At 45.8% G+C, this 14,521-nt stretch overlaps 1 protein-coding gene across 2 annotated transcripts in view; it reads left to right on the forward strand.

Annotated features, from left to right (window-relative positions):
- Positions 1-2,592: 2,592 nt before the first annotated feature.
- CIST1 (colon, intestine and stomach enriched 1) overlaps positions 2,593-14,521 on the forward strand; it is a 261,147-nt gene continuing 249,218 nt past the window's right edge. For both annotated transcript variants that reach the window (XM_073544857.1, XM_073544867.1), the window contains exon 1: positions 2,593-2,732. In XM_073544857.1, coding sequence (XP_073400958.1) covers positions 2,666-2,732 — 67 coding nt within the window. In that variant the 5' untranslated portion in view covers positions 2,593-2,665. The remainder of the gene's footprint in view (positions 2,733-14,521) is intronic.

Genomic DNA, 14,521 nt, shown 5'->3' on the forward strand with positions numbered 1-14,521 from the left:
CATCATGTCTTGAACTTTGTCGTACCTCCTTGCCTGAACCCTGGTTTACCTGCTGGATGCCCGGAGCCTGCCGATCGCTGCCAGAGATCGTAAGCCTGATGACTGCGGCCTGAGGTCCAGAGCTGATGTCCGCAGCCTGATGCCCTGATCCTGTCTATCGCTGCCAGCTGTCTGAAGTCTGACATCATTGTACCTTTGCCTGTACCCAGACATGCCATCTAGCACGTACCATGCCATGGACCTTGGCATGCCCTCGCACGCACCTTGCTGTGTTTTCCCTGTGTTATCACGTCTTGCACCTGATGTTACCCTGAAGTTTTCCTTAATGAAGATACCTTGAACTTACGTCTTGTCTTGTTTCCTGCACGTCCCTTGTCGTCAGACACTCACATTGTGTCTTCCTTGAGCCAGCCGTCTGGTCCCAGCAGTCGTGGTGGCTCACCCCCTTGGTCTTGCCCCTGACACTCCCAGTATAGGGGGTGGTTCCTCACAAGGTCAGCTCGCCCTCGGCGGGTGGGTGCCACGACCCAGAGGTTCCACTCTAAAGAAAAAGTCGACTCAGCTGAATCTGACTCGTCACAGTATACTAGCACATGGCCGAACCTTTTATAGCAGTGTCCTTCCAGGACCTTCCTGATGGTCCAAGCTGGAGAAGGACCTGAGCATGTGACCTCTGATCTCCAATGAGATCGTCCCACGGGCATGCTCAGTAGACCGAAAGGAGAACTTAGTCCCTGGATTAGCTTGCTGCTGACCAGCATGCGTTGCTATAGCTGGACCAGGGGTGGCAGCAGCAACCAAACCCACAGTGCTAGACTGAGCAAGATGCTGGGAACGACGTCTTTGCTGAGCAGGTTCCTCTACAACTGGAGAGGAATGGGAGACCGCAGAAGGCAAGGATCGTGATTCTTCCTGTGCAGAGGAAGGAACCCTATGCTTAACACTTACCCTCATCCAGCATCATGACGACCAGCAAAGTCCTGCAGACACTAAGGCCCCTGATCATGTGACCCCCTAACTCCTCCCCTCCTGTGACCTCATCACAGGTCCTGTGCCACAGAAGATAACAGCCTAGCAACGTCATTGCAGGCTGTGGGGGGCTGCGGATGTGGTGGATCTCTGGGAGGGCGAGGATGGGGTGCATGGGGGGCGTGATGACTCAGTGCAGATGTGGGTGGGGGGGTCAAAAACGGGACTGTCCCACGAGAATCAGGACGCTTGGGAGATATGGGACCTGACTCCCCCCGGGCCCGGTTACAGTGGCGACTGCTGTGATTGTGGTAGTTATGCCCCTGATGGTAAGCTGTCCTTGTCCAGATGCAGCAAATCAGGCCCAAACCATGATGCTATCACCACTGTCTTTTACAGACAGGTATGAGGTTTTTATGCTGTAATGCTGTTTTTTTTCTATCTACAAACATAACACTTCTCATTTATACTACAAATCTCTATTGTAGTCTCATCCATCCATAAAACATTGCTCCAATAGCCTTATGGCTTGTTTAGGTGATCTTTAGCAAATTGCAGTCAGAAGCAATGTTATTTTTAGAGAGCAATTGCTTTCTCCTTGTATTTAGCCATGCTTTTTTCAATGGCGGTCATATGAACATTAACAACTAATGTGAGAAAGGCCTTTATTTGATTTAGGAATTACCTTGAGTTTCTTTGTGACCTCATAGACTATTATATTCCTTGTTATTGGTGTGATCTTTGTTGGTTGACCACTCCTGGAAAGGTAATAATGGTCTTGAATTTCATCCATTTGTACACAATCTGCCTAACTGTGGATTGGTGGGGTCCACACTCTTTAGAATTGGTTTTGTAACCTTTTTCAGCCTAAGGGCTCATACTCACATGCGAGAAACTCGGATGAGTCTCGCACGTCAATACCAGGCACTGCCACCAGCACTCGGATCGGAGCGTTCAGCTGGATAGAAATACATGGAGCTGAACGCTCCGATCCGGGTGCCGGCGGAAGTGCCGGGTATTGACGTGCGAGACTCGTCCGAGTTTCTCTCATGTGAATATGAGCCCTAATAACCATCTTCTACTGAGATGCTCAGAAATCCCATTTGGTTGGGCCACATGACTTCCACAAACATTTGTTGTGAAGCTCAGACTTTGATAGAGCCCTCTTCTTTAAATATAACAGGTTGCCCACTCACACTGATAATCATTTCACTAATTTAAAAAAAAAAACAGACTATCATTTCACTATCGAATTATCTGCTAATCCTAAAGGTCCACATAACTTTGGCACTAGTATGCATATGAAATTGGATCATTTTCCTAATTTTTAAAAAAAATATAAGTCTAATATTTTTGACTCGTGTTTCTTTGGGTTGTGCTTTTAGGACTTGTATGAAAATCTGTTACAGTTATAGTTAAAATTTGTGCAGGAATACGGAAAATTCTGAAGAGTTCGCAAGAGAGTTATTCAAAATTTGTATAATATAGTCTCCATATGCTGCTGTACACATATCCTTGGTTTTGAAGGTATGTTGGCTATGTATGTGGCAGCTAAACTTTGCTTTAACAAAGAGTTAAGAATAGTAGGCTTGACCTATGCTCATGTTACACCTGTTAACTTCCTTGCCACTAGGATACACGGACGTGGTTTGAAGGTATTTGACGAACAGCTGCCAGAGAGAAGTCTGTCTTTGCCATGGCTGTGTCTTGCAGTTTCTCCTTGCTCCTGCTTCTGATCCTGCTGTGTGCCGCTTTAGCACAAGGTAACAGTGATCTTTATAGCTCTTTATCCAGATGCTACTCGTTATGAGCTTGTCTTTTTAGGTTGTTAAATCATACATCCAAATTATGCTTATTTTACAATTTCTTTTAGTAACAATGTTTTCTAGTTGTAAGCTGACCATAGCTATTCCAAGCAATGATTATCATTAATAACATGAAAGTAAGTGAATTGCCAATAAGTCATATTTTAATGTTGATATTAATTATGCACAAAATAGGCAACTTTTTTATGTTTTGTAGCCAGCCTAGGAGTTTGTAAAATTCTCCAGTAACGCCAGTATTATGACATAGCACTAAGGCAAGTCAGGGTTGGGACTTAATTGATACGCTATGCACCCCTGACGGATAACAAGTGTAAATATTGTCTCACTTTGTATAAGAACTTCCTAATCCAGATGGCAAGCTTTATGGCAGCTAGCACACAAAGATTGTTCCACTGTTATTGCGGCATGTTGTGAATGTTGTAGTTTATTTTATCAACTAGACCTTAAAAGGGTTGTCATGTTGTAGTTTATTTTATGTACTAGACCTTAAACGGGTTGTCCAAGTGTCCACCACTAGACAACCCCTTCTTAATTACTAACTTTCTCCATATAAAAATGAAAACACATATCTCCAGAATTGTCTGTGTTCCAGTGATGTCTGCACTGCCTCCCGGTGTATTGTTATGTCATGTGACCGCTGCAGCCAATCAGTGGCTGCTGATCGGCTGCAGTCTTTCACTATTGCAATCAGCTACTACTGATTGGCTGCAGCTTTCACATAACACAGCACCGACATCCCTGGAAAAAGTCCTGGTTTGGAAGGTAGGTATGTGATCTTTCTTTATTTCATCTTGGGTGCTTTAGCTGGTAAGAAGGGGGTTGTCCAAATTTGAGACTATACCTTTGAGCAGAAATTCTAATTCTGTCAAAGCTGAAAGGAATAAAAAATGAAATACAGTATGTGCCTTTTCTCCAGCAACACACATGCGAATAATTGTTTTTGTAAATAAAAATCCTTTTACATATATAATGTTTTAGACCGTGCTCCTTCTAATGAAATTACTGTATTTTAGCATGCGCTCACACTGACAAATAAGACGTTTATACATTGTAAGCTGTAACTGTTGAATTATGTGTTATTTTGTAATGTCCCCGCTTAATTGTGAAGTACTGTGGAATATGTTGGCACTGTATAAATTAAATTATTATTATTATTATTATTATTATTAATTGGATGAGCATTTCTAGAAATCTTTGTTTCTTGATTATTGTTTTTTTCAGACAGTATCCCGATCACCAAAAAAAAACCAAGCACAATGCTAAAAAAATCATAATACTTGACTTTGTGGAATCAGGACATGTGCTGCTGAGAACAATGATATTCTATCACACTGTTAGGAGTTTCCTGTGTTGCAGGCAATAGTGACCGATTATGTGACCACAATTATGCGATTTGCATACATGCTATCATGTGCAGACTAGACATGCTTGGCGTCGCTCAGTACGAGCAAATCTAGTTGGAATGTGACCGGAAGTATACAAATCACATACTTGTAAAAAGGAGACTGGCTGCTCTCATCTACAACATTGGAGAATCCTGACAGAGTGCAGTACACACACTGTAAAGATTCAGAAGTCACATAGAGTGACTGCAGATTTTCATCAAAAGACCCCCAAACAGCAGACTTTGTTTTTTTTGTTTGTCTGTTTCTTTTTGTTAACCTAATGCTTTTCTAAGCCTCCTTGACATGAGGCCAGGGTAAATAATAACAGTGGGACTTATGGACTAGCAAAGGTAACTTAGTAAACTGACACTGAAGGTGAGCTGCCGCACTATATGAAAAATAGAAAGATTACCATATATACTTGTGTATAAGCCAACCTGTGTATAAGCTGACCCCCCTAATTTTGCCGCAAAAAACTGGGAAAACTTATTGACTCGCGTATAAGCCTAGGGTGGAAAATGCAGCAGCTACTGGTAAATTTCAAAAATAAAAATAGATGCCAATAAAAGTAAAATTAATTGAGACAGCAGCAGGTTAAATGTTTTTGAATATCCATATTGAATCAGGAGCCCCATATAATGCTCCATACAGTTCATAATGGCCCCATAAGATGCTCCATACAAAATACACCCTATATAATGCTGCACAAAGGTTAATAATGGCCCCATAAGATAGTCCATGGAATATGCTGCCCCATAAGATGCTCCATAGATTATGCCCCCATAAGATGCTCCATAGAATATGCCCCCATAAGATGCTAAATAGAACAGGCCCCCATAAGATGTCCCAAAAGATGCTCCATAGAATATGCCCCCATAAGGTGCTCCACAGAATATGCCTCCATATGATGCTCCACAGAATAGGCCCTCATAAGATGCTCCACAGAATAGGCCCCCATAAGATGCTCCACAGAATAGGCCTTCATAAGATGCTCCACAGAATAATCCCCATATGCTGCTGCAAATAAAAAAAATTACATACCTCTCCGTCGTTGCTGGCTCAGGACCTGGCACCTGAGATATTCACCTGTCCACGCTCTCATGCTGCTTACCGCTGTCTGCCAAGTCATCAGTCAGTGACGTTCAGGCAGCAGAGGGCACGGCGCGCACTAACAACACGTCACCGCGTCCTCTGACCTGAACTTCACAGACAGAGGATGCGACAGACAGCGGTGAGCAGTGTGGGAATGAGGACAGGTGAATATGGCTACACTTACCCCCTCCTGGCGCGGTCTCTGCAGCCCCGTTCTCCCTCGGTCTCCGGCGCCTGCTTTCAGCGGTCACGTGATACCACTCATTAAAGACATGAATATGCACATATTCATGTCTGTAATGAGCGGTACCATGTGACCGCTGAAGGCAGGCACCAGAGACCATGGGACAAGCAGGGGGACTGCAGAGACTATGCCAGGAGGAAGTAAGTATGATCTCTGACACCCCCTGTCCCCCTCCCCCACCGCCCCCCCTGGTATATGATTCGCGTATAAGCCGAGAAGGGGACTTTCAGCTCAAAAAAATGGGCTGAAAATCTCAGCTTATACACGAGTATATGCGGTAAATATACCTCCACTCATCATACAGAAACCCTCAGTTCTGGATACAGGGCAGTGCAGTGAAAGTCAATCATATTATGGGTACAAGTATTACATATTTGAAATGAGTAGATCCCACACTTGTGTATGGAAATATAAACAAATCCAATTTCATGCAATAACTCACAGCCGGGTATGTGTAAATGTTGAAAACACGTCAGCTGTGTTATTCAAGGATGTTCTGTATTAATAACTTTGTTAGCATTGAAAAATAAAATTTGGTTATCTTTTAAATGTATCTATGGATAAGTGCTGGATCTACCATTTGTAAATACATTTAATCTTACTAGATACAGATGTATATGGCTTCCTAGCTGGATATAAACATATCCAGTTTGTGAGGAGGTTCTATGAATTTTATAGCCACACATGACGTAGAAGCGTAGTTAGCAAACATTTATTAACAGTTCTTTTTTCCATGAGAGTGTGAGCTTGTTTTTCACCTGTGTGTTACAGAGGGTATTGAAGTGTGACATGAAACTTTTCACTCCAACTAAGGTAGCATGACTGATCAAATAAAGCTTCAACATGTACATGTAAAACTGTCCTCCCCTCTCTCATCCAACACTTTCTTCAACCACCTGCAATCTGATTACTGCCCCATCTCTCCACTCCAGTAACCAAAATATATAATGATCTGGTAACGGCCAAAGCCACACAACATTAATTTGTGCTCCCCTGTATTATACCTGTCATCTATGCTCAAACAGTCTACCACTTCCTCTTGTTTCTACTTCTCATTGTTCATTGGCATCACTGGCTTGACTCTCTCCTGGATCTCCTCGTACCTTACTAAGCATACATTGAGAGGCTGATACATCAAAGTAATTATGTCAGAATTTGAATATGATTTTGAACAGTCACAATCTTTTTGCGACTTCTGGTGTTTTCATGCCAGGTTACGAGTAAAACAGCTCTGGCAAAAAGGGCATAGCTGGGTGGAGCTGGGACAAGGTGTAGCTACACCTGCCCGTCATATTCATGAAAAGTGGCAGCATTTCTGAAACCACAAATGTTATTTCCTGATTGGAGTAACATTTCTGGTGTACGGAGGCATATACACTACTGATAAGATGAGCCTCTTCTTGAATGGCACATTTTATTCATGCACGCCCACCATTAAGATTGGCTTAATGAATTTGGGCTTACTATCTTCCACTTGCACACAATCTCCTCATCTTGCCCTCTCTTTTGGTGTCCTTCATGACAGTATATGAAGGCGATACAAAGAAAACATGAGTTCTTTTGGAATCCTGGGGAAATCTTACTCAGGGCAGCAATTAATTATAATTCTTCACAGTAGAGGGGAAATAACGGTTTATTGGCACACAGTTATGAAACAGTTCTGAGCTGAAGTTGATCACAGGGGTTTATTCAAGCTTCTTTTCATCACACAGAATCACTTGTCTTCATGCAACACTGTCCTGAATACTTCTATGATTACAGCAATTACTTCCCAAGAAGAACTGTTCAATACAGCTTGTCTGATTTCAGTCTAAGGCCGGGGTCACACTGGCGAGGAATACGGCCGAGTGAGAGGCGCTAAAAGCACGCATTAGACACGAACCAATGATTCTCTATGGGGTCCCTCACACCAGCCGTATATTTCTCATCCGTATTCTACGCTCCGTGCCAATCGCAGCATGCTGCGATTGTCAGCGTACTACGGCCGTAGTACGCCAATGCAAGTCTATGGGTGCGCAAAAAATACGGATTACACACGGACCACACATGTGACTTGCGAGAAATACGCACCAGGTGTCTTTTAGCAAAGCCGGCAATTCAGTGCGCTATACAGTAAACTCACACTGACAGTTTTAATAAAGAAACGAAAGAATAGATATAGACACACAGAATACATATATACAGTCATATGTTAAAGTTTGGGCACCCCTATTTATATTAACCTTTTTTCTTTATAACAATTTTGGTTTTTGCAACAGCTATTTCAGTTTCATATATCTAATAACTGATGGACTGAGTTATATTTCTGGATTCAAATGAGGTTTATTGTACTAACAGAATATGTGCAATCTGCATTTAAACAAAATTTGACTGTATATATATGCATTCTATGTGTCTATATCTATTCTTTCATTTCTTTATTAAAACTGTCATAGGGCTCCATTATATGTCCATTTTGCAAGCCTGCGAGAGAATCTCGCCATACGGATGCCATACGGATTACATACGGATGCTGACATGCGCAAAATACGCGACCACACCTTGATTACGGATGACATACGGAGCACTATTTAGGGGCCATTCATCCGTATTACGCATGTAAAATACTGACCGTATTTTGCGTCGGTTAGTGTGACCCCGGCCTAACAGGAGACTCAAGCACATACCTGAAGGTCCCATTACATTTAGCGATGCACCAGCGATCCCAACAACGATACGACCCAGTCAGGATCACTGGTGCATCGCTAAATGGTCGCTAGTGAGCTGCCAAACAGGCAGATCTCACCAGCGATGCCGCAGCGGTCATCACTTACCTGTCACACGCAGTGAGGGTGACGTCTTCCGCCCGCGTCCATTGTGTCGCTCGTCGGTGTCAGCAGGAAGCCGATGACGAGAAATGGACCATCCCGTTCTCATGCGATCAGCGATATCCAGCGGGGAGCTGGGTCGGAGGTAAGTGTCACATGTAACGAGATCGCTACCGATATCGCTGTTGCGTCACAAAATCGGTGACGCTTTAGCGATATCGCTAGCGATCTCACTATGTGTGAAGGGGGCTTTACTCTTGGATGTCCAGGACCCAAAAACAACTTTCCTAGTATCCACAGGGCTGAGATAACCACTCTCTGTCTGCTATAACCATTTTAACACCTATAGTTGCTGGCTGATTCTAAATCAACAGTGCAGCTTCTATCTGTCACGTATTACCAATAATAATAACCGCTGTGTGGCTGCCAAAGAAAGGAAGTCAAGTTCCTCGTCCAGTAACAGAGGTTGCGCAATTATACTATTTCTACTCTGAGGAAATTGATGCCACTTTAGTGGTTTCTGCCCCTAATTTGGGAAATATTTGAACTTTAAGAAGTTGGATTTCCTTTATATGTGTTGCCTGTAGCAGTAGGGCTCCCACACCTGCAGCCCTACACATAATTTCAATAAGCTATCTGTGGTACTATCCTTAAATTGTTCTACCATTATTAGTCTAAGAAAATGATGTTTGTGCCACCTGAGTGTGGCTAAGCAGAAAAGCAGTTTGAGCTGTTGCATGCGGTATAAGGGCTCCCAGCACAGCATGCCTACATCGGTCCCTCACCACCTCTTAATTTAATTTAATTTAATTTGAACTTAAATTCAAAGCTGTAAATGCTGGCACAGACCGTGTCTCATGCATAGCCCATGCCTGACTGCTGCTGTGCCATTATAACATTTCTACTGTGGGTCAATTGATGCCACTTTTCCTGATGTCTGCCCCTAATTTTAGCAAATGTTTGGACTCCAAGTTGGGTTTCCTTCATGTGTGTTTCCTTTGTCAGTAGGGTTCCCAGACTGGAAGACCTGCACTTACTTTTAGTCAACTACCTGTACATTTTTCTACTAATAGTAGTCTATGAAACTGATGTTTGTGCCACCTGAGTGTTGCTGAGCAGAAAAGCAGGTTGAGGTGTTGCATGAGGTATCAGGGCTCCCAACACAGCAGGCCTACACCTGTCCTTCACCCACCTCCTCTTAATTTAAACTTAAATTGAAAGATGTAAATGCTGGCTCAGACTCTGGTACCTCATGCATGGCCCATGGCTGACTGCTGCTGTCCCATTATCAAATTTCTATTGTGGGTGAATTGACCAGTCAACTACCTGAGTTACTGTCCTTAAATTTTTCTAGTGTCCTCAGACCTGCTCACACTTGAGTGTGGCTGAGCAGAAAAGCAATTTGAGCTGTTGCATGAGGTATCAGGGATCCCAGCACAGAAGACCTACACCAGTCCCTCACCCACCTCTTCATTTGAACTTAAATTCCACGTTGTAAATGCTAACCCATATCCTGGCTGAAAAATGGCCTATGCCTGGTCAATTAATGCAACTTTTCCAGGTGTCTGCCCCTAATTTTTGAAAATGTTTGGACTCCAAGTTGGGTCTCCTTCATGTGTGTTGCCTTAATCTGGCAGGGCTCTCAAAGCACCGGGCCTACACCTGTCATTCACCTGTTACTGATCAATTTTTAAGCTAGAAATGCTGGTCCAAGCCCCATCCCATGCCCTGTCTCATGCATCCATACTGGGCAAATTTACTATTTATACTCTGGGTCAATTGATGCCACTTTTCCTAGTGTCTACCCCAAATGTGAGCTGTTTTGGCAGCTTTTTGGCCCCCTGAACATTGGGACGTTCGTCAATCCGAACCGAACCAACCCTTGAAAGGTTCGCTCTTTTCTATTCAGATCTTCACTATTGTGGATTATTTTTATATTGTCCACATAAATGATGCAGATTTCTGCTATTTTATTTTATTTTGACCTGAATAAAGGATCAAACACACTATCATGTACAAAAGTACAGTAACATGTAAAAGTTTGGACCCCCATTGTGAAAATTACTGTTATTGTGAACAGTTAAGCAATTTGAAGATGATATGATCTCTAAAAGGCCTAGCATTAAATATTACACATTTCCTTTGTATGTTAGGCAAGAAAAAATATATTGTCATTTTTTACATTTTAAAAATTACAAAAAGTAGAGATTTGTATGCTCAGATAACTTTGACCAAGGTTTCAGGTTTTAATTAGCCTGTTAGGATTATGGCTTATTCACTAACATCGTTAGGAAAGGCTAGAGTGATGCAAATTAACAAGCTTAATAAAAAACCCAGCCTCCTCTAACCTTGTGCCAAAATACAGCAGCCATGGCTTCTTCTAAGCAGCTGCCTGGAACTTTGAAAATGAAAATGGTGGAGGAGAACAAAGCAGGAGAAGGCTATAAGAAAATAGCAAAGCTTTTTCAAGTTGTCCTTTCCTAAGTTTAAAATGTGATTAAGAATGGCAGTTAACAGCAACAATGAAGGCCAAGACAAGGTCTGAAAGATCAAACTACATTTTAGTGATATCTGGTCATAGGAAAGACAGGGGCCGGAGCGAGCCGCACAACCCCCCCAGTGGCTAAGTGGAGGCCCTTCAAGACAGTGGGTTGGAGGGAAGGGGTTAAGTATCCCAGGGGTGGAGGAGGTGGAAAAGGGGGGTATATTAGGAGGCTGAGGGGAGTTTACCTTTAGTTCCCGCTCCGGAGCCACGAGGGATTGTCCACAGCATGGAGTCCATATTCGTGGTTCTGGAGAGGGTGCAGGAGGCAGAAGAGGTGCAGCCTGATGGATGGCTACAGCAGGAGCAGGTGGCCGGGATCATCAGGAGAGGCGGCGGGTCGGCCGCCGTTGCTTCCCCTCATGCAAGGCGCCGTATGAGACCTCCAGAGCGCCTGTCCCTGGATGCTGCGCCAACCACCCAGCGCCGGCGTTGGAGTCCCTCCAGGGACCCTCTGGCTCGGGTGCCTGCAGGTAGGCGTGCTGGCAGTCCCCGGGCCGGGAGGAATCCACAGGCTGGCCTGGGTGCGGCGGCGATCGCTAGGCCTTCTCCCAGGCCTGATCGGGAGGTGGGGCCTGCACGTGCCGGACAGGCGCGGATGGATGATGTTACGGCAGGCCGCCTTGGAGCTGGGCGGCCTGCCTCCTCGACGCATGGGGGTGGTGAGAGGGCCAGCATGGGGGGATTATCGGGCGGCAGCCCCCGGCGGTCGGGGTGGGCGAGTGTGCCCAGTGATGCGGGCCACTTGACTGGACCAGCGGCGGGGGAGGCCCAAGGTCAGAGCAACAGACAGTCGGTGGGGGGTGCAGGCGGTGGGTGGCCACAGGCGGCAGCCCCTGTGCCTATGCAGCCCACTGGCCTCAGCGGGGGAAGGAGCGATGAAGATATCAGAAGAGAGTGGCCCGGGAGTGCAGAGGTGTCAAGAGAGCCTGTTTCGGCGAGTATCGGACCTCTGGGGACAGAGGGCCTGAGGCGAAGCTCCAGTTTTGACACACAGCGGGATTCAGGAATGGCGGCTGGAGGAGACACAGCGTCCTCGCAGCCCGGTGAGTATGGCTCTGTGTCTTGTCTGTCATCATCCCTAGTGAGGTCCCCTGCGGTCAGGAGTGGGTTAGGGGACCGGCCGGTGGCGTTTGGACAGGTAGTGGGAGAACAGGGTCCATCAACAATCGGGGGGGCTTGGGGAGATTTTAGCTTCCATGCGGGATTTGTTGGTGTGGATGGAGGGTGTTAGAGAGCCATCGGCGCATTTAGCTGCCTGGGTGGGGTCACAGGAGCAGGGGGCTGGCCCGTCGGGGGTGGCTACTGGGGTCTCAGTGGGCCGAGTGGACCCTGTGTCTGTTTTGGTTCAGACTGAGAAAGAGAAGGAATGTCGGATCAATTTAGATGCTTTGAGGGCCCACTGGGCGCTCATCTTAAAAAGGAGGTGCGGGAAAAGATCTGGAAGGATGAGTACGTCGAGATTTTTTCCCTGCTACCGCTGGAAAAGTTCAATTTGGATTAGGGAATGAAGGACGATAGCAAAAAAGAGGAGGAGAAACAGAGATGGCGTTTGATTCCGCCATCGTTCGCTAATTGGCTCCAGGCAGTTGCAATTTTGGCTAGCGTGATTGGTGAGAAGGCGCCTGAGAATTGTTCTCCTCTCTTTTGCTATTTAGAGTTGATTGGGGAGGCGTATAGGGTATACGGGGGTCAGGCTTGGCTCCGTTACGACGAGCAGTTTAGACAAAGGAAGGCGGTTCGTCCGGCGATTAGGTGGGATCAGAAAGACATAAGTCTGTGGTTGAAGGTTATGACACATTCCTTTTCTGGGGGGGCCGGGGAGCCGGTTCTTCAAATGCGCAAAGCGGTGGTCAAGGGGCAGGCGGTCAGTCGGGGCTGTCGGGCACCCAGAAACAGGGTCTCTGCTGGCAATTTAATGATGGGCAGTGTAAATTGGGGCGAGCTGCAAATTCTAGCACCTTTGCTCCCATTGTAGCGGAACCTCGCCTGGTGCTTCCAGAAGCTTTAGGAAGCAGAAAGGAAAAGCAGAGAGTGGTAATTCCAAAGGGGGAGACGCCAGTGAAACTGGCCGCGATGGCCCCGGTTTCAGGGACAGTTTTAGAATTCCTGACCCTCCTTTTGAGATACCATGGGGGCTGAAGAATCTCAGGTCAGCCGACCTGTATGATGGGGTGGTGTCTGAAAAGTTGGCAAAGGAAGTTCAGTTGGGAAAGATGTCGGGGCTGTTTAAGGATCCTCCGTTTGAGAATTTGGTCGTTTCGCCCCTTGGAGTGGTGCCGAAGAAAGAGCCGAATAAGTTTAGGCTCATTCATCACCTGTCTTTCCCTCGTGGTAGGTCGGTGAATGATGGAATTGATCCGGAACTGTGCTCGGTGGTGTATACGTCTTTTGATGAGGCGGCAAAGTGGGTCCGGAGGTGTGGGAAGGGGGCACTTTTGGCTAAAACGGATATCGAGTCGGCATTTCAGTTCCTCCCGGTTCATCCAGAGAGTGTTAGGCTGTTGGTCTGTTACTGGGGGGGGAATTTTTTGTTGATAGGTGTTTGCCAATGGGCTGCTCGGTTTCTTGCGCGTTTTTTGAGGCGTTCAGTTCTTTTCTCGAATGGGTTGTCCGGGATGTGTCGGGTTTTGATTCTTTGATTCATTACCTAGATGATTTTTTGTGTATCGATCCGGGTGACTTGGGCTGTTGTGAGAGGCTGCTTAGGGCCATGGAGTGGGTAACTGAGCGTTTTGGCGTACCGCTTGCTCCAGGTAAATCGGAAGGGCCTTGTACGTGCCAGTCTTTTTGGGAATTGTGATTGATTCGGTGGCATGGGAGTTCTGTTTACCGGAGGATAAGGTGAAAGCGTTGCGGGATGAGGTGTCTCGAGTTAGACGGGTGAAGAAATTGTCATTGAGAGAGGTTCAGTCACTACTTGGTAAATTGAATTTTGCTTGTCGCGCTATTCCAATGGGTAGGGTCTTTTCTCGGCGGTTGGGGAGCGCTACTGGGGGAGTGTGGGCCCCACATCATTTTGCTCGACTTACCAGTGAACATAAGGCGGATTTGGAGGTGTGGGACAAGTTTTTGGAGCAATACAATGGACGATCGTTGCTCATGGAGGAAGCAGTTGTAAATGATGAGTTGGATCTGTTTACGGACGCGTCTGGTGGAGTGGATTTTGGGGCATATTTTAAGGGCCAATGGTGCGCGGCTGCGTGGCCTAACGAGTGGTTTCAGCTAGGCCTCGTTAAGAATATTGCTTTGTTGGAGATTTTTCCCATATTGGTGGCGGTGAACCTGTGGAAGGAGGAGTTTCGGAATAGAAGAGTCCGTTTTAATTGTGACAACATGGGAGTGGTGTGCTCCATTAACAGCTTGACTGCGTTCTCTCCTCCGGTGATTCGAGTTCTGCGGCAGTTAGTTTTAACTTTTTTATCGCTTAATGCTCATGTGACGGCTTCTCATGTGCCAGGTATTAGGAATTCCATTGCTGATTTTTTGTCTCGTTCACAGTGGGATCGTTTTCGGACTTTGGCCCCGGATGCGGAGGAAGCGGGTCTGGAGTGTCCAGACAGGCTTTGGAAGGTGGTCTCAGGGCTGCAGAACCTCTGTTACGGGCATCTCTGTATTCGGGTACTTTGTCGATCTACGAGTCCGTTTGGAGTTCT

This window comes from Dendrobates tinctorius, unplaced genomic scaffold (genome assembly GCF_039654945.1).
Source record: "Dendrobates tinctorius isolate UK_male_01 unplaced genomic scaffold, ASM3965494v1 ptg000011l, whole genome shotgun sequence".
NCBI lineage: Eukaryota > Metazoa > Chordata > Amphibia > Anura > Dendrobatidae > Dendrobates > Dendrobates tinctorius.